The sequence below is a fragment of the Callithrix jacchus genome, chromosome 12 (assembly GCF_049354715.1).
Source record: "Callithrix jacchus isolate 240 chromosome 12, calJac240_pri, whole genome shotgun sequence".
NCBI classification, from domain to species: domain Eukaryota; kingdom Metazoa; phylum Chordata; class Mammalia; order Primates; family Cebidae; genus Callithrix; species Callithrix jacchus.
The window spans coordinates 90,234,149-90,257,635 of NC_133513.1; the positions used below are offsets into that span (position 1 = coordinate 90,234,149).

The window sequence follows — 23,487 nt, forward strand, 5'->3', positions numbered from 1 at the left end:
CTACTAAAAATACAAAAATTAGCTGGGCATGGTGGCACACGCCTGTAATCCCAGCTACTCGGGAGGCTGAGGCAGGAGAATGGCTTGAACCTGGGAGGTGGAGGTTGCAGTGAGCCAAGATTGCACCATTGCACTCCAGCCTGGGTGACAGCAGGAGCCTCTGTCCCAAAAAAGGAAAAAAAAAAAAGAAAGAAAGAAAAGAAAAGAAACCTACAGGGGAATAGTGAAAAGACAAGCCCAAAACTCTTGATTTTCTCACTTGTAAATTGAAGATGTTGTACCCAGAGGTCTCTAAAGCCCCTCATTATTTTATTGTTCCCTGATCTTCAATTAATAGAATTGGATTTTGCTTCTCTACCTCCCCCATCTGACTATCTGACTGTGAAACCCCCGATTACAGGAACCATGTCTGGTCTACTCTGGTGCCATCAGAGCCTACCACAGTGCCTGGCTCAATACATCTGCTTGCCAGGTGAACACATGACTTATGTAGAGCTCAGCAAGGGGCACAAGAGAGGTTCAGATAAAGCTCTCAGGGTGTCTAAGAGGGACTGTCTGAGGTGTATCTTTGATGTCTGTCTGCCAGGCAGGAATGTAGTAGTGTGATCATGGCTCACTGCAGCCTCGACCTCCTGAGCTCAAGCAATCCTCCCCCTTTAGCCTTCCAAGTAGCTGGAACTATAGGCGTATGCCACTATGCCCAGCTAATTTTTAATTTTTTTTTTTTTTTTTTTTTGAGACGGAGTTTAGCTCTTGTTACCCAGGCTGGAGTGCAATGGTGTGATCTCGGCTCACCGCAACCTCTGTCTCCTGGGTTCAGGCAATTCTCCTGTCTCAGCCTTCTGATTAGCTGGGATTACAGGCACGCGCCACCATGCCCAGCTAATTATTTGTATTTTTAGTAGAGACGGGGTTTCACCATGTTGACCAGGATGGTCTCTATCTCTTGACCTCGGCCCCACTCGGCCTCCCAAAGTGCTGGGATTACAGGCTTGAGCCACTGTGCCCGGCCGTAATTTTTTTTTTTTTGAGACAGAGACTTGCTCTGTTGCCCAGGCTGGAGTGCAATGGCGTGATCTCGGTTCATTGCAACATCCACCTCCCAGGTTCAAGCGATTCTCCTGCCTCAGCCACCCGAGTAGCTGGGATTACAGGCATATGCCACCACACCCAGCTAATTTTTGTATATTAGTAGAGATGGGGTTTCACCATATTGGCCAGGATGAACTAGAACTCCTGACCTCAGGTGATCTCTCCCCCTTGGTCTCCCAAAGTGCTAGGATTACAGGCATGAGCCACCGTGCCCGAGAGTTGGCCTCTTTCTCATTCACCAGTGATACCATAGAGGCAGATGATGCATACAGGCATAAAGGCTCAGAGGCATGGAGGCAATGACACTGTAGAGGAAATGAGAATGGATCACTCCCAAGAAGGCAAGATTCCAGACTATGAGTGTGTCTAAAGAAAAGACCACCTCTCAATATCTGAACGAAAAAGCTGCATTTACTACAGTAGTTACTTAAGGGAGGTGGAGCTGGGCCTGTTGGGTGCAATCCCTGTGGGTGGAGCAGGGCACTGATCTTATATAAGGTGCTAGGTGGTTGAAGATTAATGGCGGGAACATATCAAGGGAGGTAGTGTTTAGAGATTGGTTGGTCAACCAGTATGGCTATTACTGATTGGCTGGCTATAAAATGCCTAGTCACTGAGAAAAACTGTTCAGCTGAAGGGAGATGGATTGTCCTTGACTAAATAGCTTCAAACCGGTTGTGGTGGTGACCTGTTGCCATGGCAACAGAAAAGTCTTTCCTGTGGGTATGAGCTTTTTTCCCCCTCTCAAGTGACTGGTAGCTCAAAACATTCACTCTCAGAAGTTGTTTTCCTTATGAAGGACCACGTTGGCTCCGGGAAGGGAAGCTCACAGGCTGGATGGGGTCAGAATACCTGCCAGGCCCAGGTATTCAAAGGTCCAGTTTGTCACCTCTCCAAGATCCTGTGGCTGCGGTGTTTCCAACACAGGGATCAGGGAAGTTAGCTGTAAGGTAAGGAACATACCAAATCAGAAATGGGACTTAGGGCTGGGTGTAGCTCACACCTGTGATCTCAGCACTTTGGGAGGTCAAAGCAGGAGGATCCCCTGAGCCTAGGAGCTTGAGATCAGCCTGGCCAACATAGTGAGACCCCATTTCTTTCTTTCTTTCTTTTTTTTTTTTTTAAGAGATGGGGTTTCTCCATGTTGGCCAGGCTGGTCTTGAACTCCTGACCTCAGGTGATTTGCCCACCTTGGCCTCCCAAAGTGCTGGGATTACAGGTGTGAGCCACCATGCCAGGCCAACCCATTTCTTAAAAAAAAAAAAAGAAAAGAAAAAAGCCGGGTGTGGTGGCACATGTTTGAAGTCTCAGCTACTTGGGAGGCTGAGATGGGAGGACTGAGCTCAAGAGTTAGGCTGTGGTGAGTTGTGAACACGCCACTGCACTCCCACCCTCAGGAGTAGCTGGCATTACAGGTATGTGTCACCACACCTGGCTAATTTTTGTATATATATATATATTTTTTAAAATGGGGTTTCACCATGCTGGCCAGGCTCGTCTTGAACTCCTTGACCTCACTTACAGCTAACTTCCCTGATCCCCGTGTTGGAAACACCTCAGCCACAGGATCTTGGGGAGGTGACAAACTGGACCTTTGAATACCTGGGCCTGGCAGGTATTCTGACCCCATCCAGCCTGTCTTCCCTCCCCAGAGCCAACGTGGTCCTTCATAAGGAAAACAAATTCTGAGAGTGAATGTTTTGATGATCTCAGGTGATCTGCCCACCTCAGCCTCCCAAAGTGCTGAGAGTTACAGGCATGAGCCACAACGCCCGGTCTAATTTTTTTTTTTTTTTTAAAGATGGGGGTTTCACCATATTGGTCAGGCTGGTCTTGAACTCCCGACCTCAGGTGATCCTCCCACCTTGGCCTCCAAAGTGCTTGGATTACAGGCTTGAGCCACTGTGTCTGGCCCTAATTTTTGTGTTTTTAAGAGAGATGGGGTTTTACCATATTGGCCAGGCTGGTCTTGAACTCCTGGCCTCATGTGAACTGCCCACCTCAGCCCCTCAAAGTGCTAGGATTTCAGGCGTGAGCCACTGCGCCCGGCTGCCATGTTTTGTTTATTCATTCACCAGCTGATGGACATTTGGGTTGTTTTCACCTTTTGACTATTGTGAAAAATGCTGCTATGAACATTTGTATAGGAATTTTTGTGTGGCCATGTTTTCATTTCTCTTGAGTATATACGTAGGAGGGGAATGGGTCATATGGCAACTCTATGTTTAACCATTAAGGAATTCACGTAGGTTTCTTTTTTATTTTATTGAGATGGAGTCTGGCTCCGTCACCAGGCTAGAGTGCAGTGGTGTGATCTCAGCTCACTGCAACCTCCACCTCCTGGGCTTAAGCAATTCTCCAGCCTCAGCCTCCTGAGTAGCTGGCACTACAGGTGTGTGCCACCACACCTGGCTAACTTTTTGAGACAGAGTCTTGCTCTGTCGCCAGGTGCCAGGCTGGAGTGCAGTGGCACAATCCCAGCTTACTGCAATCTCCCCCTCCTGGGTTCAATTCTCCTGCCTCAGCCTCCTGAGTAGCTGGGACTACAGGTGCATGCCACCACACACAGCTAATTTTTTTTGTATTTTTTAGTAGAGACAGGGTTCCACTATGTTGGGAGGATGGTCTTGATCTCTTGACCTTTTGATCCGCCCGCCTTGGCCTTCCAAAGTACTGGGATTACGGGCGTAAGCCACTGCACCCTGTCCGACTTTTTTTTTTTAGATGGAGTCTCACTCTGTTGCCTAGACTGGAGTGCAGCAGTGTCACCATCTCAGCTCACTGGAATGTCTTTTCCCCCAGTTCAAGCAATTCTCCTGCCTCAGTCTCCCAAGTAGCTAGGATTACAGGCACCTGCTACCACAACCAACTAATTTTTTGGATTTTTAGTAGAGATAGGGTTTGCCGGGCTGGTCTCAAACTCCTGACTACAGGTGATGTGCCTGCCTTGGCCTCCTAAAGTTCTGGGATTACAGGCGTGTGCCACCACACCCAGCCTAATTTTTGTATTTTTAGTAGAGACAGGGTTTCACCATGTTGGCCAGACTTTTCTCAAACTCCTGACCTCAAGTCATTCACCTACCTCAGCCTCCCAAAGTGTTGGGATTAAAGGCGTGAGCCACCATGCCTGGCCCCATGTGGGTTTCTGATGGTTGTTTCTTATTCATATTTCTTAGACTGGATGGTGTTGAGCCTGCTCCCAATAACACCTCTGGGAGACAGGACATTTTCCTCCACGTCAGTCAGAAATATAACAGTCAGTTGGGCATGGTGGCTCCTGCCTGTAATCCCAGCACTTTGGGAGGCCGAGGTGGGAGGATCACCTGAGCCAGGAAGGTCAAGGCTACAGTGAGCTATAATCACGACACTGCACCTCAGCCTGGGTGACAGAGCAAGATTGTCTCAAAAAAAGGAATATAACAACCACCAGTTCCCCTGTTCCACCTCTGACAAAATCCTTAATATTGGATACTTGGCCACCTTGCCATCAGCTGGCAGGTACCTTTAATAGCTTTCCTTAGTCAATCAGAAGTCACTGAATGCTGACCTGAAAATACATGATTGATTTATAGACTATACTGCTGCAGCCATGAGAATACACCCTTCAAATCTCATAGAGCAGGAGCTGATTTTTTTTGTGTTTGAGATAGGGTCTTGCCCTGTTGCCCAGGCTGGAGTGCAGAGGCATAATCTTGGCCTTCCAAGTAACTGGAACTACAGGCATGTACTACTATACTAGCTAATTTTATTTTTATTTTTTTAAAAACAGGATCTCACTGTGTTGCCCAGAGTCTGGTCTTGAACTCCTGGACTTAAGTGATCTAACTGCCTCGGCCTCCCAAAATGTTGGGATTATAAGCATAAGCCACCATGTCCAGGGCAGGGAGCTCATTGGCTGAGGGCCCCTCCCAGCATTCAGAGGCTGTGCTGCCCATGGCCGCATCCAGTCATGACTTAGCATCCCTGAATCAAGGATGTGAAAGCAGGCTGGTCCTGGGAACCTGAGGACCCCTCTGAAGGGTAACTTTGGCTGGAATAGCCTCCCACAGGCTTGCTGAATTTTCTCCAGAAGTGTATTTGCAATCTAAGAGGACGCTGCCACCCGCCAAATCTTCCTTCCTCCTTCCCTTATGCAGCATCACACCTGCGCTCCCAGCCTCCTTTCCCATCACAGGCACTTCTCCTAACGTACTTCCTGCAAATCCTGTCTTGGCAACTGCTTCTCAGAGATCCTGGACTAACATACTGCTAACCTCCCAGCAATTCACTAAACCTGATGCAAATTAATCCCAAATCATAAAGTTTTGGCCAGTTTTTTTTTTTTTTTTAATTTTTTTAGAGCAGGGTCTCACTTTATTGCCCAGGCTGGGGGATAGTGACTATTTACATGTGTGATCATAGCATATTGCAGCCTCAAACTCCTGGCCTCAAACCATCCTCCTGCTTCAGCCTCCTGATCAGCTGGGATTATAGGCACATGCCTCCTGTGCCCAGATCGCCTGCCTCTTTTTTTTTTTTTTTTTTCTTTTCCTTTTAGTTGCATTTATTTTAAGGCTGAATTTACTCCCTTGCCATAAGTTTTTGCTTCTTCAGTTTCTTCTGGGATATCTTCTTCTTCTGGGCAACCTCCTCTTCTGGTTTAGGAACAATCTGTTCCTTTTCAGTAAGGATCATCTCAATGTGGCAGGGAGAACTCATGTATGGGTTAATTCGACCATGAGCTCTGTAGGTCCGGCGGCGCATCTTGGGTGCTTTGTTCACTTAGATATGCTCAATGACCAGAGAATCTACATCTAAACCCTTAAGTTCAGCATTACTCTCTGCATTTTTAAGCATGTGCAGCAAAAATTCAGCACTCTTTTTGGGCCACCGACCTTGTGTCCAGCCCCACTGCTTGGCCTGGGCACACCTGCCAACTCCACCATTGTAACGTCGGAATGGTACGCACTGTTTCTGTAAAGTGACATCTTTCAGATACTTCGTGGCTTTTCGTATATGCATACCCTTGATGGCCTGGGCAGTTTCACGTGTGTTCTTAAAGTGAACGCGAAGATTGGAACCTCTTGGTTTGCATGACTTTGTGGGGTTCTCCGGATCAAGTGAATAGCGAACCATTTTCACAGATTACCTCAGGCCCCGCCTGCCTCTTTTAATATGCAATTTTGAGGTCAGGCTCAGTGGCTCACACAGGTAATTCCAGTGCTTTGGGAGGCCAAGGTAGGAGGATCCCTTGAGGCCAGGAATTTAAAACTAGCTTATGCAACATAGGGAGGTCTTGTCTCAAAAAAAAAAAAAAAAGAAAATGTGATCTAAGATAATATAGGCTAGGAAATCAGTTTTACTTGAATGAAAGCAGAGGGTCAAAATGTTTGCTTATTGCCCTGCTTTGAGCATTTTTATCATTACAGTTTTCACACAGGGTCTAGTGGCAGAGGGCTTGGTGCACATCAGGTGGTTTCGAGAGTGCCATACATTTAAAAAAGAAAGAAGGCTTGGACTAAAGCCAGGCCTTATCCTAAGGCTGACAATGGGCTGGGATCAGGGAAGCCCGGGTGCTGTCAGGGGAGTCCTTGAGGAAGCCGCAGCCTGCCAGAGAGCCCTCCTCTTTCCTTTCTGGCAGCACCAGCTCCAGCTCTGTTTACCTGCAGATGGTGACACCATTTTGGGCGGGGGCAGTTGAAGTCCCTGAAGCACTACTTTCTCACCTAGAACCTGAGTCTTGAGGCATCATCTGGGCTCACGCCCTCTCTGAGGCATAAATCCTCTCCTCCTCAGACACCAGCTGAGCTGGGAGATCTGAACATCAGGTGATGAGTCTGCAAGATGGTTTAACAACTAAGGACATGTGGTGTCCTCACAGGAGTCCTGTGGGCTGAGCAGCAGCCACTCCTCCTTCCACCCAACATAAAACTTGGTTTGCCCAGCTCTTTCTAAATCTGGGCCTTCAGTGAATGTTTAGTACTTGACAAGGGAGTTCTTCTGTGGAAAAAATAAATGGGAAAGGAAGGTTTTATTAGCCTAAGGGGCAGTGGAGGGTAACAGGGCTGTGCTGTGACTCCCGGTTAGCTTCTTTTTTTTTTTTTTTGAGATGGAGTTTCACCCTCGTTGCCCAGGCTGGAGTGCAGTGGCATGATCTTAGCTCACCGCAACCTCTACCTCCTGGCTTCAAGCAATTCTCCTGCCTCGGCCTCCCAAGTAGCTGGGACTATAGGCATGCACCACCACCCCTGGCTATTTTTTTGTATTTTTAGTAGAGATGCGGTTTCTCCATGTTGATCAGGTTGGTCTCAAACTCCTGAACTCAGGTAATCCGCCTGCCTTGGCCTCCCAAAGTGCTGAGATTACAGGTGTGAGCCACTGCGCCCGGCCCCTGGTTAGCTTCTTTATCTGACTGTTTTTCTTTTTCCTTTCTTTGAGACACGGTCTCACTTTGTCGCTCAAACTGGAGTGCAGTGGTGCAATCATAACTTACTGAAGCCTCCACTTCCGAAGATCAAGCAATCCTCCCACCTCAGCCTCCCTAGTAGCTGGGAGAACAGGTGTTCACTACCACACTCAGCTAATTTTTGTATTTTGTTGTAGAGACAGGTTTTTGCCATGTTTCCCAGGCTGGTCTCAAACTCGTGGGCTCAATTGATCCTCTTGCCTCAGCTTCCCAAAGTGCTCGGATGGATTACACGTGTGAGCCACCACACCTACCCCTTATCTGAGTTTTCCTAACAGTTTGACCAATAAGCTTGTTGTTGGAAAGCTGTAGAAGTCCTGGGAATTTCCCTGAATGAAACACTGCTCTACAAGGGGAAGCTTTGTGTCCTAAGAGTTCAGGGTTTAGGGGCTGGCTGGAGGCCTCAGGTAGAGAGGAAGGCCCAGTTAGGATTTTCTTTACCGGAGTCTGTCACTGATAAGTGCCTTGGCTTGGGGAATGCCTGCTAAGAGGGCATGGAGCACAGATCCCCCACTGACATCTCCGCAGTCCAAGCAGGAAGCGGGAGTTACTGGCCCCACTCACTCCCTACAGGACAGAAAAGGAGGGCAGTGCCCCGGTGAGGAGCCGTACAGGGGATCCCTCAGGATGCTTGCTGGAAGGGTGGGGAGGGCACAGGACGTGCTGGGACCACGATGGGATCAAAGCCCCTCCCACCTGATTTATTTTCAGGCCTGTAATGCTCACCTGAGTGCACCCAGTGCTTCAGCAATCAACCCTGACAAATGCCTTTTGTCCTATGTTCAGTAGAGATAAGAAAAAAAAAAATTAGTAGAGAGCAAAAAACACTGGTTTACTCTAACTCTTTACTGGCATTCAAGAAACTTCTTCAGTTTGATAGGCTTTACGCTTCTTCTCAGATTCAAAATGCTGTGATGGGCACTAAATGGATCCCTATCTCTGCCCAGGTAGTCTAGCTTCTGGCTGCAAAGTCTTTGGTGTCCTTGCAACAGGGCAGGCATAACCTCTCCTCCTCTCTCCCTTGATCTTCCCTGCTTCTCTTTACAAGGTTTCACTCTGTAACCCAGCCTGGAGCGCAGTGGTGCAATCATGGCTCACTGCAGCCTCAACCTCCTAGGCTCAAGCAGTCCTCCCATGGCAGCCTCTGGAGTAGCTGGGTCTACAGGCATACACCACCACATTCAGCTAATTTTTGTTTTGTTTTGTTTTTTGAGATGGAGTCTCACTCTGTCACCCAGGCTGGAGTGCAATGGCATGATTTCGGCTCACTCTAACCTCTGCTTCCCAGGTTCAAGCAATTCTCTGCCTCAGCCTCCCAAGGAACTGGGATCATAGGTGCCTGCCACCACGCCTGGCTAATTTTTGTATCTTTAGTAGAGATGGGGTTTCACCGTCTTGGCCAGGCTCGTCTCGAACTCCTGACCTCGTGATCCACCCACCTCGGCCTCCCAAAGTGCTGGGATTACAGATATGAGCCACCGACACCTGGCCTAATTTTTGTATTTTTTGTAGTGATGGGGATCTGCCATGTTGCCCAGGCTGGCCTTGAACTCCTGGGCTCAAGCCATCCTTTCACTTCAGCCTCTCAAAGTGCTGAGTTTATAGACTTGAGCCACCGTGCCCTGCCTGCCTCTCTCTCTTCTGATGCAGGATGCCCTGATTTTGGAACTCTTCCCAGTGGATCACCTCTGATAAATCTAGTCTCTTGTTCATCTGCTTTTATTTATTTGTTTATTTTTGAGATGGAGTTTCGCTCTTGTTACCCAGGCTGGAGTGCAATGGCGTGATCTTGGTCTCACTGCAACTTCCGCCTCCTGGGTTCAGGCAATTCTCCTGCCTCAGCCTCCTGAGTAGCTGGGATTACAGGCACATGCCACCATGCCCAGCTAATTTTTTGTATTTTTAGTAGAGACGGGGTTTCACCATGTTGACCAGGATGGTCTCAATCTGTTGACCTCGTGATCCACCCGCCTCGGCCTCCCAAAGTGCTGGGATTACAGGCTTGAGCCACCGCGCCCGGCCGATCTGCTTTTATTTATGTAAAAAAAATTTTTTTAAAGAGTAGTCAAGTGCAGTAGGAAGGGGAGAACGGGTAGAACAAGGAGTTCGATCTGTAAATGACTGTGAACAACCAACTGAAATACCTCACTACCTTCGGACCAGCCTCATCTGCCCTTTTGAATGGCTCCTCTCAGTTTCTTCATCTGTAAAATGTGAATCGTGAGTGGCAGGAAGTGGGTGGGGATTTGTAGTGGAGGATTTTCAAGGTCTCTCCCAGCTCTGACATTCGGGGACTCAGGGAGTTTATGAAGGACAAACACATCATACTAAGTGCAGGTCCCTGTGTGGGGTGTATGAAATAGTTAAGATGAAGTGCCCATCCATAAGGAGTTTGCAGTTGAAATAGTTGAGATGAAGTGCCCATCCATAAGGAGTTTGCAGTTGAATAGCTCTGAGGCATGCATAATAAATCTCAGGTGAGGGGGGGGTGCATGGTGGCTCAAGCCTGTAATCCCAGCACTTTGGCAGGCTGAGGCAGGTGGATCACCTGAGGTTAGGAGTTCGAGACCAGCCTGGCCAACATGATGAAATCCTGTCTCTACCAAAAATACAAAAATTAGCCACGCGTGGTGGTACAGGCCTGTAATTCCAGCTACCTGGGAGGCTGAGGCAGAAGAATCGCCTGAATCCAGGAGGTGGAGGTTTCAGTGAGCCGAGATCATGCCATTGCACTCTGGCCTGGGCAACAAGAGTGAAACTCCATCTCAAAAAAAATATATATATATAATGTCAATCATATATTTAAAATTCATGACTAGTTGCTTCCATTCATCATCTCATCTATTTCTTCCAGCAGGGCTTTGCTTAGGTGGGTATGAATATGATTACAGACAGGAAACAGGATTAGAAGTTGAGTGAGTCATGGTAGGCCCCAGAGCTAACCAGACAGGAACATTTGAACTTGAGTTTCCGAGCATCTTCTTCCTACTCATACTTCTTACTCAATACAGAAATGAGAGAACTCAGTGAGGAGATGAGGTGACAAGCACACAGAATCTTGAATTTCTTGAGAGCAGGAGGAGGAGAAAAAAACAGTAGGAGTCAGGCTAGTAGTGTGGATTTGGGGCAAGGCAGGACAAAAAGTCAAGGTTAAGGCTGGAAAAACTCTCCCTGGGAGTGCCTGAACAACAGATTAGGATGAGGGAACAGCAGGAAAGATCAGAGGGAGAACCTCCTATGAGACAGGCTCCTCAGTGAAACTCCCATAGCGGTGGAGCCCTGGGGGCTTGAACCATGAGCCCTTTGAGGGCATTCTAGCTTTGCAGCCCTGGGGTCCTGTGAGTTCTGGGTGCAGCTTTCAGGGCTGCACCTCATTCCAGCCACCTCTCCAGTTACTGAATTCCATCTTCTCCTAGCTACGAAGGAGGGATGCTAGGGTGGGGGTGCAGACCAGGCCACTGGATAGCCTGGGTTTGAGTCCTGATTTATCCTCCACTTCCTAGCTGACTTTGCACAATGATTCCCCTGGTCCTTGATTTCTTTATCTGTGGAATGTAGCTATAATAGTTCTTACATAATATGAATTGTTGGGGCTGAAATCATACATTAAAACACTAGTTGGCCAGGTGCGGTGGCTCACACCTGTAATCCCAGCACTTTGGGAGGCAGATCACGAGGTCAGGAGATTGAGACCATCCTGGCTAACACAGTGAAACCCCGTCTCTACTAAAAATAAAAAAAATTAGCTGGGCATGGTGGCGCACCTGCTAGATTTTGACAGCAATACTAGAAAAGTTAACACATACCAGTAAAGCGCCTATTGCTTGCCAGCGTTTTGAGTGCTTTGCAAACAACTCATTCAATCCTATCTCCAGAAGACCCTCTGAGACAGGTTATATCTTTTCCCCACTTGCAGATGAGGAAATTTGCCCAAGGTGACAGAAATCAGGACTCAAGCCCAGGCTGCTGACTCCTAAGACCATGCTCTTATGCCACTATTGTCTGTGACCTCCAAGTTTTTGTTGTATTTTTGGCATTTGTTGACTTTTAAGTGTGGAAGGATTTGAGAGGCAGAGAAAAGGCACTATGGGAACAACATGAACGAAAACACGAGTGGTTTGCAGCTACGTTATCATAATGGCTCCTGTTTGTGAGGGTTTAGTGCAACCAGTGTTGTGTTTGTTTTTGAGACAGAGTCTCACCCTGTCCCCAGGCTGGAGTGCAGCTCTGAGATCACGGGTCACTGCAACCTCCGCCTCCCAGGTTCAAGCGTTTCTCTTGCCCAAGCCTCCCGAGTAGCTGGGACTACAGGCACGTGTCACCACGCCCAGCTAATTTTTTTTGTATTTTTAGTAGAGTGGGGATTTCACTATGTTGGTCAGGCTGATCTCGGATTCCTGACCTCAAATGATCCGCCCACCCTGGCCTCCTAAAGTGCTGGGTATACAGGCGTGAGTCACCACACCAGACCAATACTATCGTTGGCTACTTATACATGGGCCTTATTTGCCATCTGCTTGCTTGAAGGGCAGGAAACATATTCAACCCATCCTTGAGTCTAGCCCATGGCCTGGCTCATGTTGAGTGCTCATTAAAGTATCTAGATTGAAATCAACCAGGACATTGACCTGCCACAGTGGCTCACACCAGTCATTCCAGTGCCTCTGGGAGGTTGCTGCTGGAGGACTGCTTGAGGCCAGGAGTTTGAGACAAGCTCAGTCAACATAGTGAGACCCAAGCCAGGAGTTTGAGACCAGCCAGGTCAACATAGTGAGACCTGTCTCTACAAAAAACTAACAAAAAAAACTATTCAAGAAGCTGAGGTAGGAGGATCGCTTGAGCCCAGGAGTTCAAGACTGCTGCAGTGAGCTCTGACCGTGCTGCTGCACTCTGCCTTGGCAACAGAGGGAAACTCTTTTTCAAAAAACAAAAAGAAGGACGGGCGAGGTGGCTCAAGCCTGCAATCCCAGCACTTTGGGACATCGGTGGGTCACTTGAGGTCACGAGTTTGATCCCAGCCTGACCAACGTGGTAAAACCCCGTCTCTACCAAAATTACAAAACTTAGCCGTGGGTGGTGGTGCACTCCGGAGGCTGAGGCAGGAGAATCGCTTGAAAGCGGGAGGTGGAGGTTGCAGTGAGCTGAGATTGTGCCACTGCACTCCAGCCTGGGGGACAGCTGTGTCTCAAAAAAAAAAAAAAATTACGATAAATTGGTGATTGGGACTGGGAGAAGGACAGGCAGTGATCAGATTTTGCCCCTTTCTAAAATATTTTAAGAGTTCTAGCGTTTGCTTCCTTATTGGAGGCCCAGAAAGCACTGACTTGACGTGTGTTAAGACTGTAGACAGAGACGGGATAGAGACCCGTGCTGGAAAATGAGCAGGTTCTGGGATCAGCAGGGTCACGGTCAGTTTCCTTACCCGTAAACTAGGAGTAAAAAGATCAGTGTCCTGCTGAAATGAGACACTAATAGTAAAAACTATTACTTACTAAGCACTTCCAGGTACCTGGTAAGTTTTATGATCCCATTTTTACGGATGAGGCTTAGGTTTCCCGACTTGCCCGAAGATTCAAAGCAAGTAGAATGCACGAGTGAAGACTCAAACACAAGTCTGTGAATCAATCTCTGCGTGGGGATGGGAGCGTTTTCAGTGATAAGGGCCACTTAATCTCGCCGAGTGGCTCCAGAGCAGCGCGGCAGCCAGCGGACTGGCGCCTCCCCTAGAACCCGCCGCCCTCTGCCCTCCGTCCTCCGTGCTTACGTGCGCTCCGTGACCGCCGCGGCAGACGCGGGACTGGCAAAGCAGGGAGCATGCGCCCTGGCATGCCGGAGCGCTCCCTCTCCCCTCCGGGGTCTCAGCGCCTGTAGGCGGCGCATGCGTACACCTGGCGGGCGGAGGGCGGTCCCGAGCCAGCGGAAAGATTTGGGAAAGAATCTGCGCGGGAGCCGGACTGTGCGGTGCGAGCGCGCAGGCGCGGCCGAGGGGGCTGGCTGCCACTCCGGAATCTGCGAACCCTAGTCGGTGCCGCATCCCCGTCCCGCAGCCATGGCCGCCTACAAACTGGTGCTGATCCGGCACGGCGAGAGCGCGTGGAACTTGGAGAACCGCTTTAGCGGCTGGTACGACGCCGATCTGAGTCCGGCGGGCCACGAGGAGGCAAAGCGTGGCGGGCAGGCGCTGCGAGGTGCGGAGGGGCCGGGCGGGGGCTGCGAAGGGCCGGGTGTCCCGCTTTGGAGGCCGCCTGGCTGGCGTCCGCACCCTCCCGGAGAGGGCCAGCACTTTGGGCACCGTCTCTCTAGTAGCTTAGTGTGTAGTCGAGAAGATGGGTACAGAGGGAGAGTCGAATTGTTCAAGGTCATGCGGTGGAGCGTGAGGAACTGTGCCAAGGGGAGGACCCAGCGCGGTCGCCCCCCAACCCTTTGCGCTCCCCACGACACCGCCTCTCGGTTTTCCCTTTCTAGTCTGAGCATTTAATAAGTCGGGGACAGGCCGGGCGCGGTGGCTTACGCCTGTAATCCCAGCACGTTGGGAGGCTGAGGCGGCAGGATCACATGAGGTCAGGAATTCGATACCAGCCTGACGAAGACGGTGAAACCCCTTCTCTTCTGGAAATACAAAATTAGCCGGACGTGGTGGCTCACGCCTGTAATCCCAGCTACTTGGGAGGCTGAGGCAGGAGAATCGCATGAACCCGGGAGGCGGAGGTTGCGGTGAGCCGAGATCGCGCCACTGCACTCCAGCCTGGGCAACAAGAGCGAAACTCCGTCTTAACAACAACAAAATAATAAGTTGAGGAGAGTTTGCCCTGATGGAGCCATCTGTGGCGGCCAGGTCTTAAGGGTCCCCCAGCGCCAGAAGCAGTTGGTACAGTCTAGGGCTCCTGGGGGAGGACGCCCTGTGCCTTAAAGCAGCTGTAACCAGGGCTTCTCAAGAGGCGGCTACGGATCCTAGCGGAGCTGCCTCGTCCCCAGCAGTAGGTGGAGTCCCTGGGGGTGCCTAACAAGCTTCAGGAGACACCAGTAGATAACGCGTGCTTCGGTAGGACTTTGCTCTTCAGCAGCATTCCACAAATAGTGTGTCCAAAACGCATCCGTAAATGTAACTGAGTGAATGAATGATTTGAGTTGCTCTTTCTACTCCCCAATAAAGTAGGTAAGATTTGATCATCCTCATCCCTCCCTGACCCCTTTATAGTTGTGAAGAGTCAGGATTTGGAAAGATGACTTGTACAAGGTCAAATCTTATTTCTAGTCCAGTGTCCTTACCCTAGTTCTGGGTGAAGTAACAGGTAGGTGCGAGGAACTGGTAGGCTTTTAGCCAAGGACGCTAGGCAAAGGTGGAAGTGGCTGTGAGATAATGCTTGCCTATCTAGGCTTGCCTCCGCCCCAGTCTGCTCTTTGTGGTTTTGGAATGCTAATAAGGAAGCATTCCCTGCTGCCAGCACTGCAAAGAATCCCTGGGCTGAAGAGGTGCTTCCATTGATATGGGCGGATCCTGCTTTGCTCCCTTCTAACCTCTGGACAAGGAAGCATCCATTCACAAGGGTCATTGATGAGGCACAGGTATTTGGCCTCCAGTTGCTCCCCTAGCTTCTGGCCTTCACTGTACCATTCTTCTCAAAGGAAGCAAAACTTGAGACAGTCTGGGAAATGTAATCTTGTGCGGGTAGAGTGGGCATGGGAGTGAATATTCGGGATGGTCTGGCATGACCTCATCTTTTAGGAGAGGCTGGGAAATGGAAAGTGCTGGTAAGGGAGGCCATTTTCTTTAGCTCTCTGGCAGGAAAAACTGTATCAGTCCTAGGTGGTTTGCCAATCTCTAGTCCAGGTTAACGCATGTTGTCTCTATTTGATAATGATCAAATGGTTAAGCTTGTTATCTCTGTAAAATAACAGATCCTGCTTCAGTTTTAAAATAAATGTTAGTAGCATTAAATTAAAAATTTAACAGTATAAAAGATTAAAAGATTTAACAGTATAAAAGGTCGAAAACATGTATAAATAATTTGTCAGTGCTTTAAAGTGATAGGGTGTGTACAATCTTGAATCTGATCTCGGGAGAAAGCTAGTGAGAACTGAGTTTCCCCATGCATCCTTACTGCTAAGAGAGGGATAGCCTCGGGGAGGATGGAGTCCACATCACACTGTCCACTCCCACCCCTGCCAGTGTCCCTAGGCTATGTTCTGGTTTGATGGGCAAATTAAAGGAAGAGGCATTATGTTCTGATCCTTCAGGTTTTCTGTTAAGAGTCCTAAGCGGAACTTCTTTTCTCCTTGTGGACCTATTTATGTGTCCAGAGTGAGCCGTTTCATTGCAAGTGGAAACACTGCAGTGAAACAGCCTGAAGCTCTCCAGCATGGGGACTGAGGCTTGCACTGTGGGTATTCACTTCCGGGTGACTCAGCCTTTTGTTGGGGAGCCATTCCTCTCCTTACAGTTAGGAAGGTGACAGGAAGTGAGTCTACTAGGACTTGTCTGGATGCTCAGTAATGAGACCTGCTTTTTTGTCTTATGGGTGGTGTGAGTTTTTCTGGTGATTAATACCCCCTGCCACCGCCCCAGCCTTCATTCAGTACGAATGAGTTCTGGGCCGGGCACAGTGGCTCATGCCTATAATCCCAGCACTTTGGGAGGCTGAGGCGGGTGGATCACCTGAGGTCAGGAGTTCAAGACCAGCCTGGCCAACATGGTGAAGCTCCCGTCTCTACTAAAAATACAAAAATTAGCCAGGCGTGGTGGCAGGCACCTGTAATCCCAGCTACTCAGGAGGCAGAGGTGAGAACTGCTTGAACTCAGGACGCAGAGGTTGCAGTGAGCCGAGATTGCGCCACTGCACTCCAGCCTGGGTGACAGAGCTGAAACTCTGTCTCAAAAAACAAAACAAAACAAAAAAAACCTCTTTTTTTTTTTTTTAAAGACTGAGTCTCTGGTCCATCCTAATCCCTGCTGGTCAGCCTGTGGCCTGCCAGGTTTTGCTTGTGGACCAGAGCACCCTAGAAGCCTCACCCGAGGAGTGAGCAGGGCTCCAGTGGGCTAACGCCATGGGTGCTTCTAGACACGCCAGGAGCAGGGCAGGAGGGGCACACTGCTCTCACTGGACTTCAGGGTGGCCCTGAGGCCATTTCCTAGGATTCCTCCAGAAGCTTGGTGTCTGGAGAACTGGGTTCATGTATTGGCAAGCTTGCCAGCTTACCTGCCAGTGGGGCTGTGGCCATCTCTGCTCCCCCAGGCTCTGCAGCTCCTGCTGCTGGTTCCACCCCTGCTGCCAAGGAGAAGAAAGATGAGAAGGAGGAGGAGTCTGAAGAGTCAGATGATGACATGGGATTTGGCCTCTTTGATTAAACTGCTGCTCCCCTGCAAATAAAGCCTTTTTACACATTAAAAAAAATAAATAAATAAAAGACTGAGTCTCACTCTGAAGCCCAGGCTAGAGTGCAGTGGCGCAATCTCGGCTCACTGCAGCCTCTGCCTCCCAGGTCCCAGTTCAAGCAATTCTCCTGCCTCAGGCGGCTGAGTAGCTGGGATTACAGGCATGCACCACCATGCCCAGCTAACTTTTGTATTTTTAGTAGAGACGGGGTTTCACCATGTTGGCCAGGGTGGTCTTGAACTCCTGACCTCGAGATCCACCTGCCTCAGCCTCCCAAAGTACTGGGATTACTGATGTGAGCCACTGTGCCCGGTGGCCTCAAGAATGAGTTCTTACTGGCTTCATTCTCAGCTGAATGACTGGCAGGAAAATTCACTTCATGTTTTCTTAATTACTGTTGCTAACCTCAATATTAATATCCAAGCAAGTTTGTGCTGAATTTCTTTCTTTTTTTTTTTTTTTTTTTTGAGACTGAGTCTTGCTCTGTCACCCAGGCTGGAGTGCAATGTCGCAATCTCAGCTCACTGCAACCTCTGCCTCCCAGGTTCAAGCAGTTCACCTGTCTCAGCCTCCCAAGTAGCTGGGATTACAGGCGTGCGCAACCACGCCTGGCTAATTTTTGTGTTTTTAGTAGAGATGGGGGTTTCACCATGTTGGTCAGGTTGGTCTCGATCCCACCTGCCTTGGCCACCCTAAGTGCTGGGATTACATGTGTGAGCCACTGTGCCCAGCCTGAGCTGAATTTCTAAGCGAGCCTTCTAGTTTCATGGAGAAAAACAGGAATTTTTTTTGGTCATCAAGGAAAGGGCCATGTCCTCATTATGGTGGGAGGGAAAATAATCTTTCATGAAACATAAAATCAGTAAGACTGATTTCTTGTAACCTATTTGTTGGGCCAACATAACTCTTGTAACAATAACTAGCGTGTATCAAGACAGATTCATTGATTAATCAGATAGTGCATAGCACTGGCTCTTTAGTGAGTGGCTTCTACTAAACTTATTTTAACACTTAAGTAGGTATTCCCCTCTGAGGGCACTTTGACTACAGTAGAGAGAAACCATGGATTAGTTTGTGGTGTGATTTCCATACTCCACGGTGAATACAATTTCTTTTTTTTGTTTTTTGTTTTGGAGATGGAGTTTCGCTCTTGTTGCCCAGGCTAGAGGGCAGTGGTGCAATCTCAGCTCACTACAACCTCTGCCTCCCAGGTTCAAGCAATTCTCCTGCCTCAGCCTCCTGAGTAGCTGGGATTACAGGCATGTGCCACTACGCCTGGTTAAATTTGTATTTTTAGTAGAGATGGGGTTTCTTCCTGTTGGTCAGGCTGGTCTTGAACTCCTGACCTCAGGTGATCCTCCTGCTTCAGCCCCCTAAAGTGCTGGGATTGCAGGCGTGAGCCACTATGCCGGACCCAGTGAATACAATTTCATATAACAAACAAATACAACTGCAAATAAATTCAAAAACAAAATATAATTTCATGCAACTAACTGTTTTATCAGCACAGAAAGAGCTCTTTCTGTGTCTTGATTGGGACTTAAATCCTAGTTTTTTTAGTTCTAGTAAATACCTATTAGAAGTCACAGTTCCCGTCCTGGCCAACATGGTGGAACTCTGTCTCTACCAAAAATACAAAAATTAGCTGGGCATCGTGGCATACACCTGTAATTCCAGCTACTTGGGAGGCTGAAGCAGAAGAACTGCTTGAACCTGGGAGGTGGAGGTTGCAGTGAGCCGAGATGTGCCTCTACATTCCAGCCTGGGCAACAGAGTGAGAGTCCCATCTCAAAAAAAAAGAGAGGGGAGGCAGCCGGGCACGGTGGCTCACACCTGTAATCCTAGCACTTTGGGAGGCTGAGGCGGGCGGATCACAAAAGAGATGGCGGGCCCCATTTCTACTAAAAATATAAAATTAGCTGGGTGTGGTGGCATGCGCCTGTCGTCCCAGGTACTTGGGAGGCTGAGGCAGGAGAATTGCTTGAACCTGGGAGGTAGAGGTTGCAGTGAGCTGAAACCGCACCATTGTACTCCAGCCTGTGTGACAGAGTGAGACACTGTCTAAAATGAAAAATGACAATTGTAACTGAAATACAAACATCAGGATGCCTGGGAGTAAGGAAAATGGAGATGGCTAGAGATGGTGGTGACGAGTGGGATTCTGGAGTCCCACAGCATGGGTTTTAATCTCTTACATAATAGCTGTGACCTTGCATAGACTGTAAGAATACAGAAAATAGTTGGCTAAATATTTTTTTTTGGCCAAATATTTTCATTTGGACTACTTGTACAGGAGATTAACATGGAAGAACATTTATGGCTCAGAGTAGACCTGATTAGCTTATCACTTTGAACTTCTGATTTTCAGATGCTGGCTATGAGTTTGACATCTGCTTCACCTCAGTGCAGAAGAGAGCGATCCGGACCCTCTGGACAGTGCTAGATGCCATTGATCAGATGTGGCTGCCAGTAGTGAGGACTTGGCGCCTCAATGAGCGGCACTATGGGGGTCTAACTGGTCTCAATAAAGCAGAAACTGCTGCAAAGCATGGTGAGGCCCAGGTGAAGATATGGAGGCGCTCCTATGATGTCCCACCACCTCCGATGGAGCCTGACCATCCTTTCTACAGCAACATCAGTAAGGTATGGACAAACAGAGGTTTGGTCACTCCACCCAGGATCAGGGGATTGGAATCTGGGCTTCATTCTTTTTCAGGGTCTGCCTAATCTCACTGAGCTTATAATTTATGACAAAATAGTTAATTGTACTCCTCTCCAGGGAATTACATTCACTTACTATAAAATATGGTTGAGGCCGGGCGCGGTGGCTCAAGCCTGTAATCCCAGCACTTTGGGAGGCCGAGATGGGTGGATCACGAGGTCAAGAGATCAAGACCATCTGGTCAACATGGTGAAACCCCGTCTCTACTAAAAATACAAAAAATTAGCTAGGGATAGTGGCGTGTGCCTATAATCCCAGCTACTCGGGAGGCTGAGGCAGGAGAATTGCCTGAACCCAGGAGGCAGAGGTTGCGGTGAGCCGAGATCGCGCCATTGCACTCCAGCCTGGGTAACAAGAGCGAAACTCCGTCTCAAAAAATATATATATATATATGGTTGATAGTTCACTATCTCCTTTTTTGTATTTCCATTGTCATATTTTATAAAACCCTGTGAATGTGAATGGGCCAAAATCTATGCATCATGCAGTCTTTTAACAGATATAACTGTTAATAAGTGGTGAACTTGGATTCTTTGTTTAGGATCGCAGGTATGCAGACCTCACAGAAGATCAGTTACCCTCCTGTGAGAGTCTGAAGGACACGATTGCTAGAGCTCTGCCCTTCTGGAATGAAGAAATAGTTCCCCAGATCAAGGAGGGGAAACGGGTACTGATTGCAGCCCATGGCAACAGCCTCCGGGGCATTGTCAAGCATCTGGAGGGTATGTATGTTTTTTAGAAGCGCCCTCAAGGAGAGGGATAAGGAAGAATTGTGAATCAGGGACTTGATACAAAGGAGTTTAGGAAAGGGCTGGGCATGTTAATAGCTTTAGAGATGGTCTACGTTGACTTGCAGTGGAAAAACACCCTCAACACTTGTTTCTCAAAATGTGATCTGCAGAATAGTGACAGCTGGACCCCCCTGGGAGCTTGTTATACATGCAGAACCTCAGGGTCCCACTCCAGACTTGATTCAGAAGTGGCATCTATTACCCAGGTGATTTGGATACACACTAAAGCTTGAAAATTCACCTCTAGATTGGTATTGGCAAGTGAAAATCCTCCTTACCTGGCCAAGTACAGTGGCTCACACCTGTAATTGCAACACGTTGGAAGGGCAAGGCAGGACTGTTTGAGGCCAGGAGTTTGAGATCAGCCTGGACAATATAGTGAGATCCTATCTCTACAAAATTTTAAAAGGCCGGGCACAGTGGTTCATGCTTGTGCTATCAGCACCTTGGGAGGCCAGGAATTCAAAACCAGCCTGGGCAACAAAGCAAGACCTTGTCTGTACAAAAGAAAAATGAAAAATTAGCTGGGCATGAGGATGCTCACCTGTAGTCCCAGCTACTCAAGAGGCTGTGGCAGGAAATTGGTTGAGCCCAGCAGTTTGAGGTTATAGCGAGGTATGATTGTGCCACTACATTCTAGCCTGGGTGAGAGAGTAAGATCTTGTCTCTTAAAAAAAGGAAAAAATATATATATAAAAGAAAAAAATTCTCCTTAGTCACAATCACACAAAACTTCACATATGAATTTCAATTTGTCTTAAATTATTTCACCCCCGAGGGCCTAGAGGCCCATGTGTGCTGATTTTTGGTTGGATGGACATAGGATATCTGAGATGTGTATAGTCTTGCTGCACTGTGAGCTTCTAGATCCCACTTTGGTAGAGATATCTGGCCATAGACCTTGCTGTAGGTTTGTTGGTGGTCCATCTTGTATACCTTTTCTTTTCAGTTTTTTGTTTTGTTTTTTATTTATTTTTTACTTTTCAGTTTAATGGCTGAGAGAGAAGTATGGTAGGGGCCATTCCCTGGGTTCAGAACTACTAGTAGATCAGAAAGCGTGTCTTATTTTAATTTATGTCAAAGTCCTTTGTCACCCGGAGGAAAAAGAGTAAACCTAGAGGGGTGATGTGGATTTATGTCTTGTGTGGCTGATCATGGTGGATGTTTTCAGGTCTCTCTGAAGAGGCTATCATGGAGCTGAATTTGCCGACTGGTATTCCCATTGTCTATGAATTGGACAAGAATTTGAAACCCATCAAGCCCATGCAGTTCCTGGGGGATGAAGAGACCGTGCGTAAAGCCATGGAAGCTGTGGCTGCCCAGGGGAAGGCCAAGAAGTGAAGGCCAGCGGGCAAGCTGTTGTCCCCAGGAGTACCCTCCCTGCCTGTTGCATCCCTTTACCCCTCCCTCCTGCACATGTCACACTAACCACATCTGTAGACATCTTGAGTTGTAGCTGCAGATGGGGACTGGTGGCTCCCATTTTCATTTTAGCCATTTTGTCTCCTGTACCCACTCCCTTCATACATTCTAGTCAGAATTGCACTTCTAGGGCACAGGTTCTCAGTCCAAGCTGTAGAAAGGCTCCCCTTAGCCAAGATAGTTGAAAGGTAGTGACAAGCTTTTGCAAGTGCTTTGTTTACTAAGGACTTGAAGGGAGGAACGTGCTAAGCTGTGATCAGTGAAGAGAAGCAAGAGAGCCTGTCCACCTGCAGGAGCCAGTCCTCTGCTTATCTGCAGTCAGGCCTGGGGGCTCTAGTCATTCCAGTGGCAGATGAATGTAACCTGCATGGTGATGTGACAGATGTTTCCTCCCTGACCCCAGAGAAGCTGGCTCTAGAAGGTTGGGATGAATCGTGAATTTAGTTTAGGTGTTACATTTACTTTTATATAAAAAAAAGAAAGTATAGTATATATAAATAGTACAAAACAATAACCCTTTTGGGGTTCCTTGTGGCGGTTGAAATAGTACCACACATGGTCATCAGAAAATAAACCATTCCTCATACCAATATGGGATCAGCTCCTTGACCTCTGAGGGGCAGGAGTGCTTCCTGCTGTGTTTCCGAATCCCTCCCCACCTTGCTTTGTGGCAGTGAAATGCCTCTTGGTCCTGTCGAGGTGTCTCACTGATTTCTGAATCATGTTCTAGTTGCTTGACTCTGCCACATGGGTCCAGTGTTCCTTTGAGCATAACTGTACTAAATCCTTTCTCCAGATAAGTATAATAAAGGAGTGATGTGCAATAGTTTCCTGTGTGATGTGGAAGACCGTATCTGAGGAAGCCTTGGCATTTAACTTGAAATGTCTCTCACTACCGTAGTCCTTGTGTGTTAGTTTTAGGACAACCAGTCACAACTGCACGGTTGGTCCAAAAATGGGGTTTTCAAAATGTCAGCCTCCTGGGCTGAGGCAGGGGTGGCAGGCCTCCATTTATGTTGCTGCCTGCAGTTCTTGCTTGGTGCTCCCTGGTTACTGAATATCTCATTGAAAAGTTAAATTCTGAAACTCCATTACATCCTCTTTAAGTAAAATCTGCTTTGTCAGTTTTGTTTTCAAAACTGGCTGGCCCATCGCAGCTTACTGCAACCTCTACCTCCCAGGTTGAAGTGATCCTCCTGCTCCAGCCTTCTGAGTAGCTGGGACCACAGGCATGTACCACCATGCCCACTTAATTTATGTATTTTTAATAGAGATGGGGTTTTGCCATGTTGCCCAGGCTGGTCTTGAATGAGTTTTGGCCTCCCAAAGTGCTGGGATTACAGGTACGAGCCACTGTACAGGCCTCAGTATTTTTTATTTTATTTTTTTTGAGATGAAGCTTCGCTCGTTACCCAGGCTGGCGTGCAATGGCGCGATCTCGGCTCACCGCAACCTCTGCCTCAGCCTCCTCAGTAACTGGGATTACAGGCATGCGCCACCATGCCCAGCTAATTTGTATTTTTAGTAGAGATGGGGTTTCACCATGTTGACCTGGATGATCTCGATCTCTTGACTTCGTGATCCACCCGCCTTGGCCTCCCAAAGTGCTGGGATTATAGGCTTAAGCCACCGCGCCTGGCC

The 23,487-nt window shown here is 48.3% G+C and overlaps 1 protein-coding gene, 1 long non-coding RNA gene and 1 other non-coding gene across 3 annotated transcripts; 2 read left to right on the top strand and 1 right to left on the bottom strand.

Moving 5' to 3' along the window:
* Nucleotides 1–1,485: 1,485 nt before the first annotated feature.
* LOC128929321 (uncharacterized) lies at nucleotides 1,486–16,803 on the bottom strand. The gene is made up of 4 exons (XR_013525037.1): nucleotides 16,735–16,803; nucleotides 13,302–14,282; nucleotides 8,264–8,313; nucleotides 1,486–2,035 (listed from the first exon to the last, which is right to left on the bottom strand). It is a non-coding gene; the product is annotated as an uncharacterized LOC128929321 (long non-coding RNA).
* PGAM1 (phosphoglycerate mutase 1) lies at nucleotides 13,549–22,672 on the top strand. Its single transcript, NM_001253767.2, has 4 exons — nucleotides 13,549–13,725; nucleotides 19,280–19,554; nucleotides 20,175–20,355; nucleotides 21,596–22,672. Exons 1-4 carry the CDS (start codon nucleotides 13,587–13,589, stop codon nucleotides 21,763–21,765), a joined length of 765 nt encoding a protein of 254 aa, NP_001240696.1. The 5' UTR covers nucleotides 13,549–13,586; the 3' UTR covers nucleotides 21,766–22,672.
* Nucleotides 16,469–16,602, top strand: LOC118146579 (small nucleolar RNA SNORA52). Its single transcript, XR_004732433.1, has one exon. It is a non-coding gene; the product is annotated as a small nucleolar RNA SNORA52 (small nucleolar RNA).
* Nucleotides 22,673–23,487: the final 815 nt, after the last annotated feature.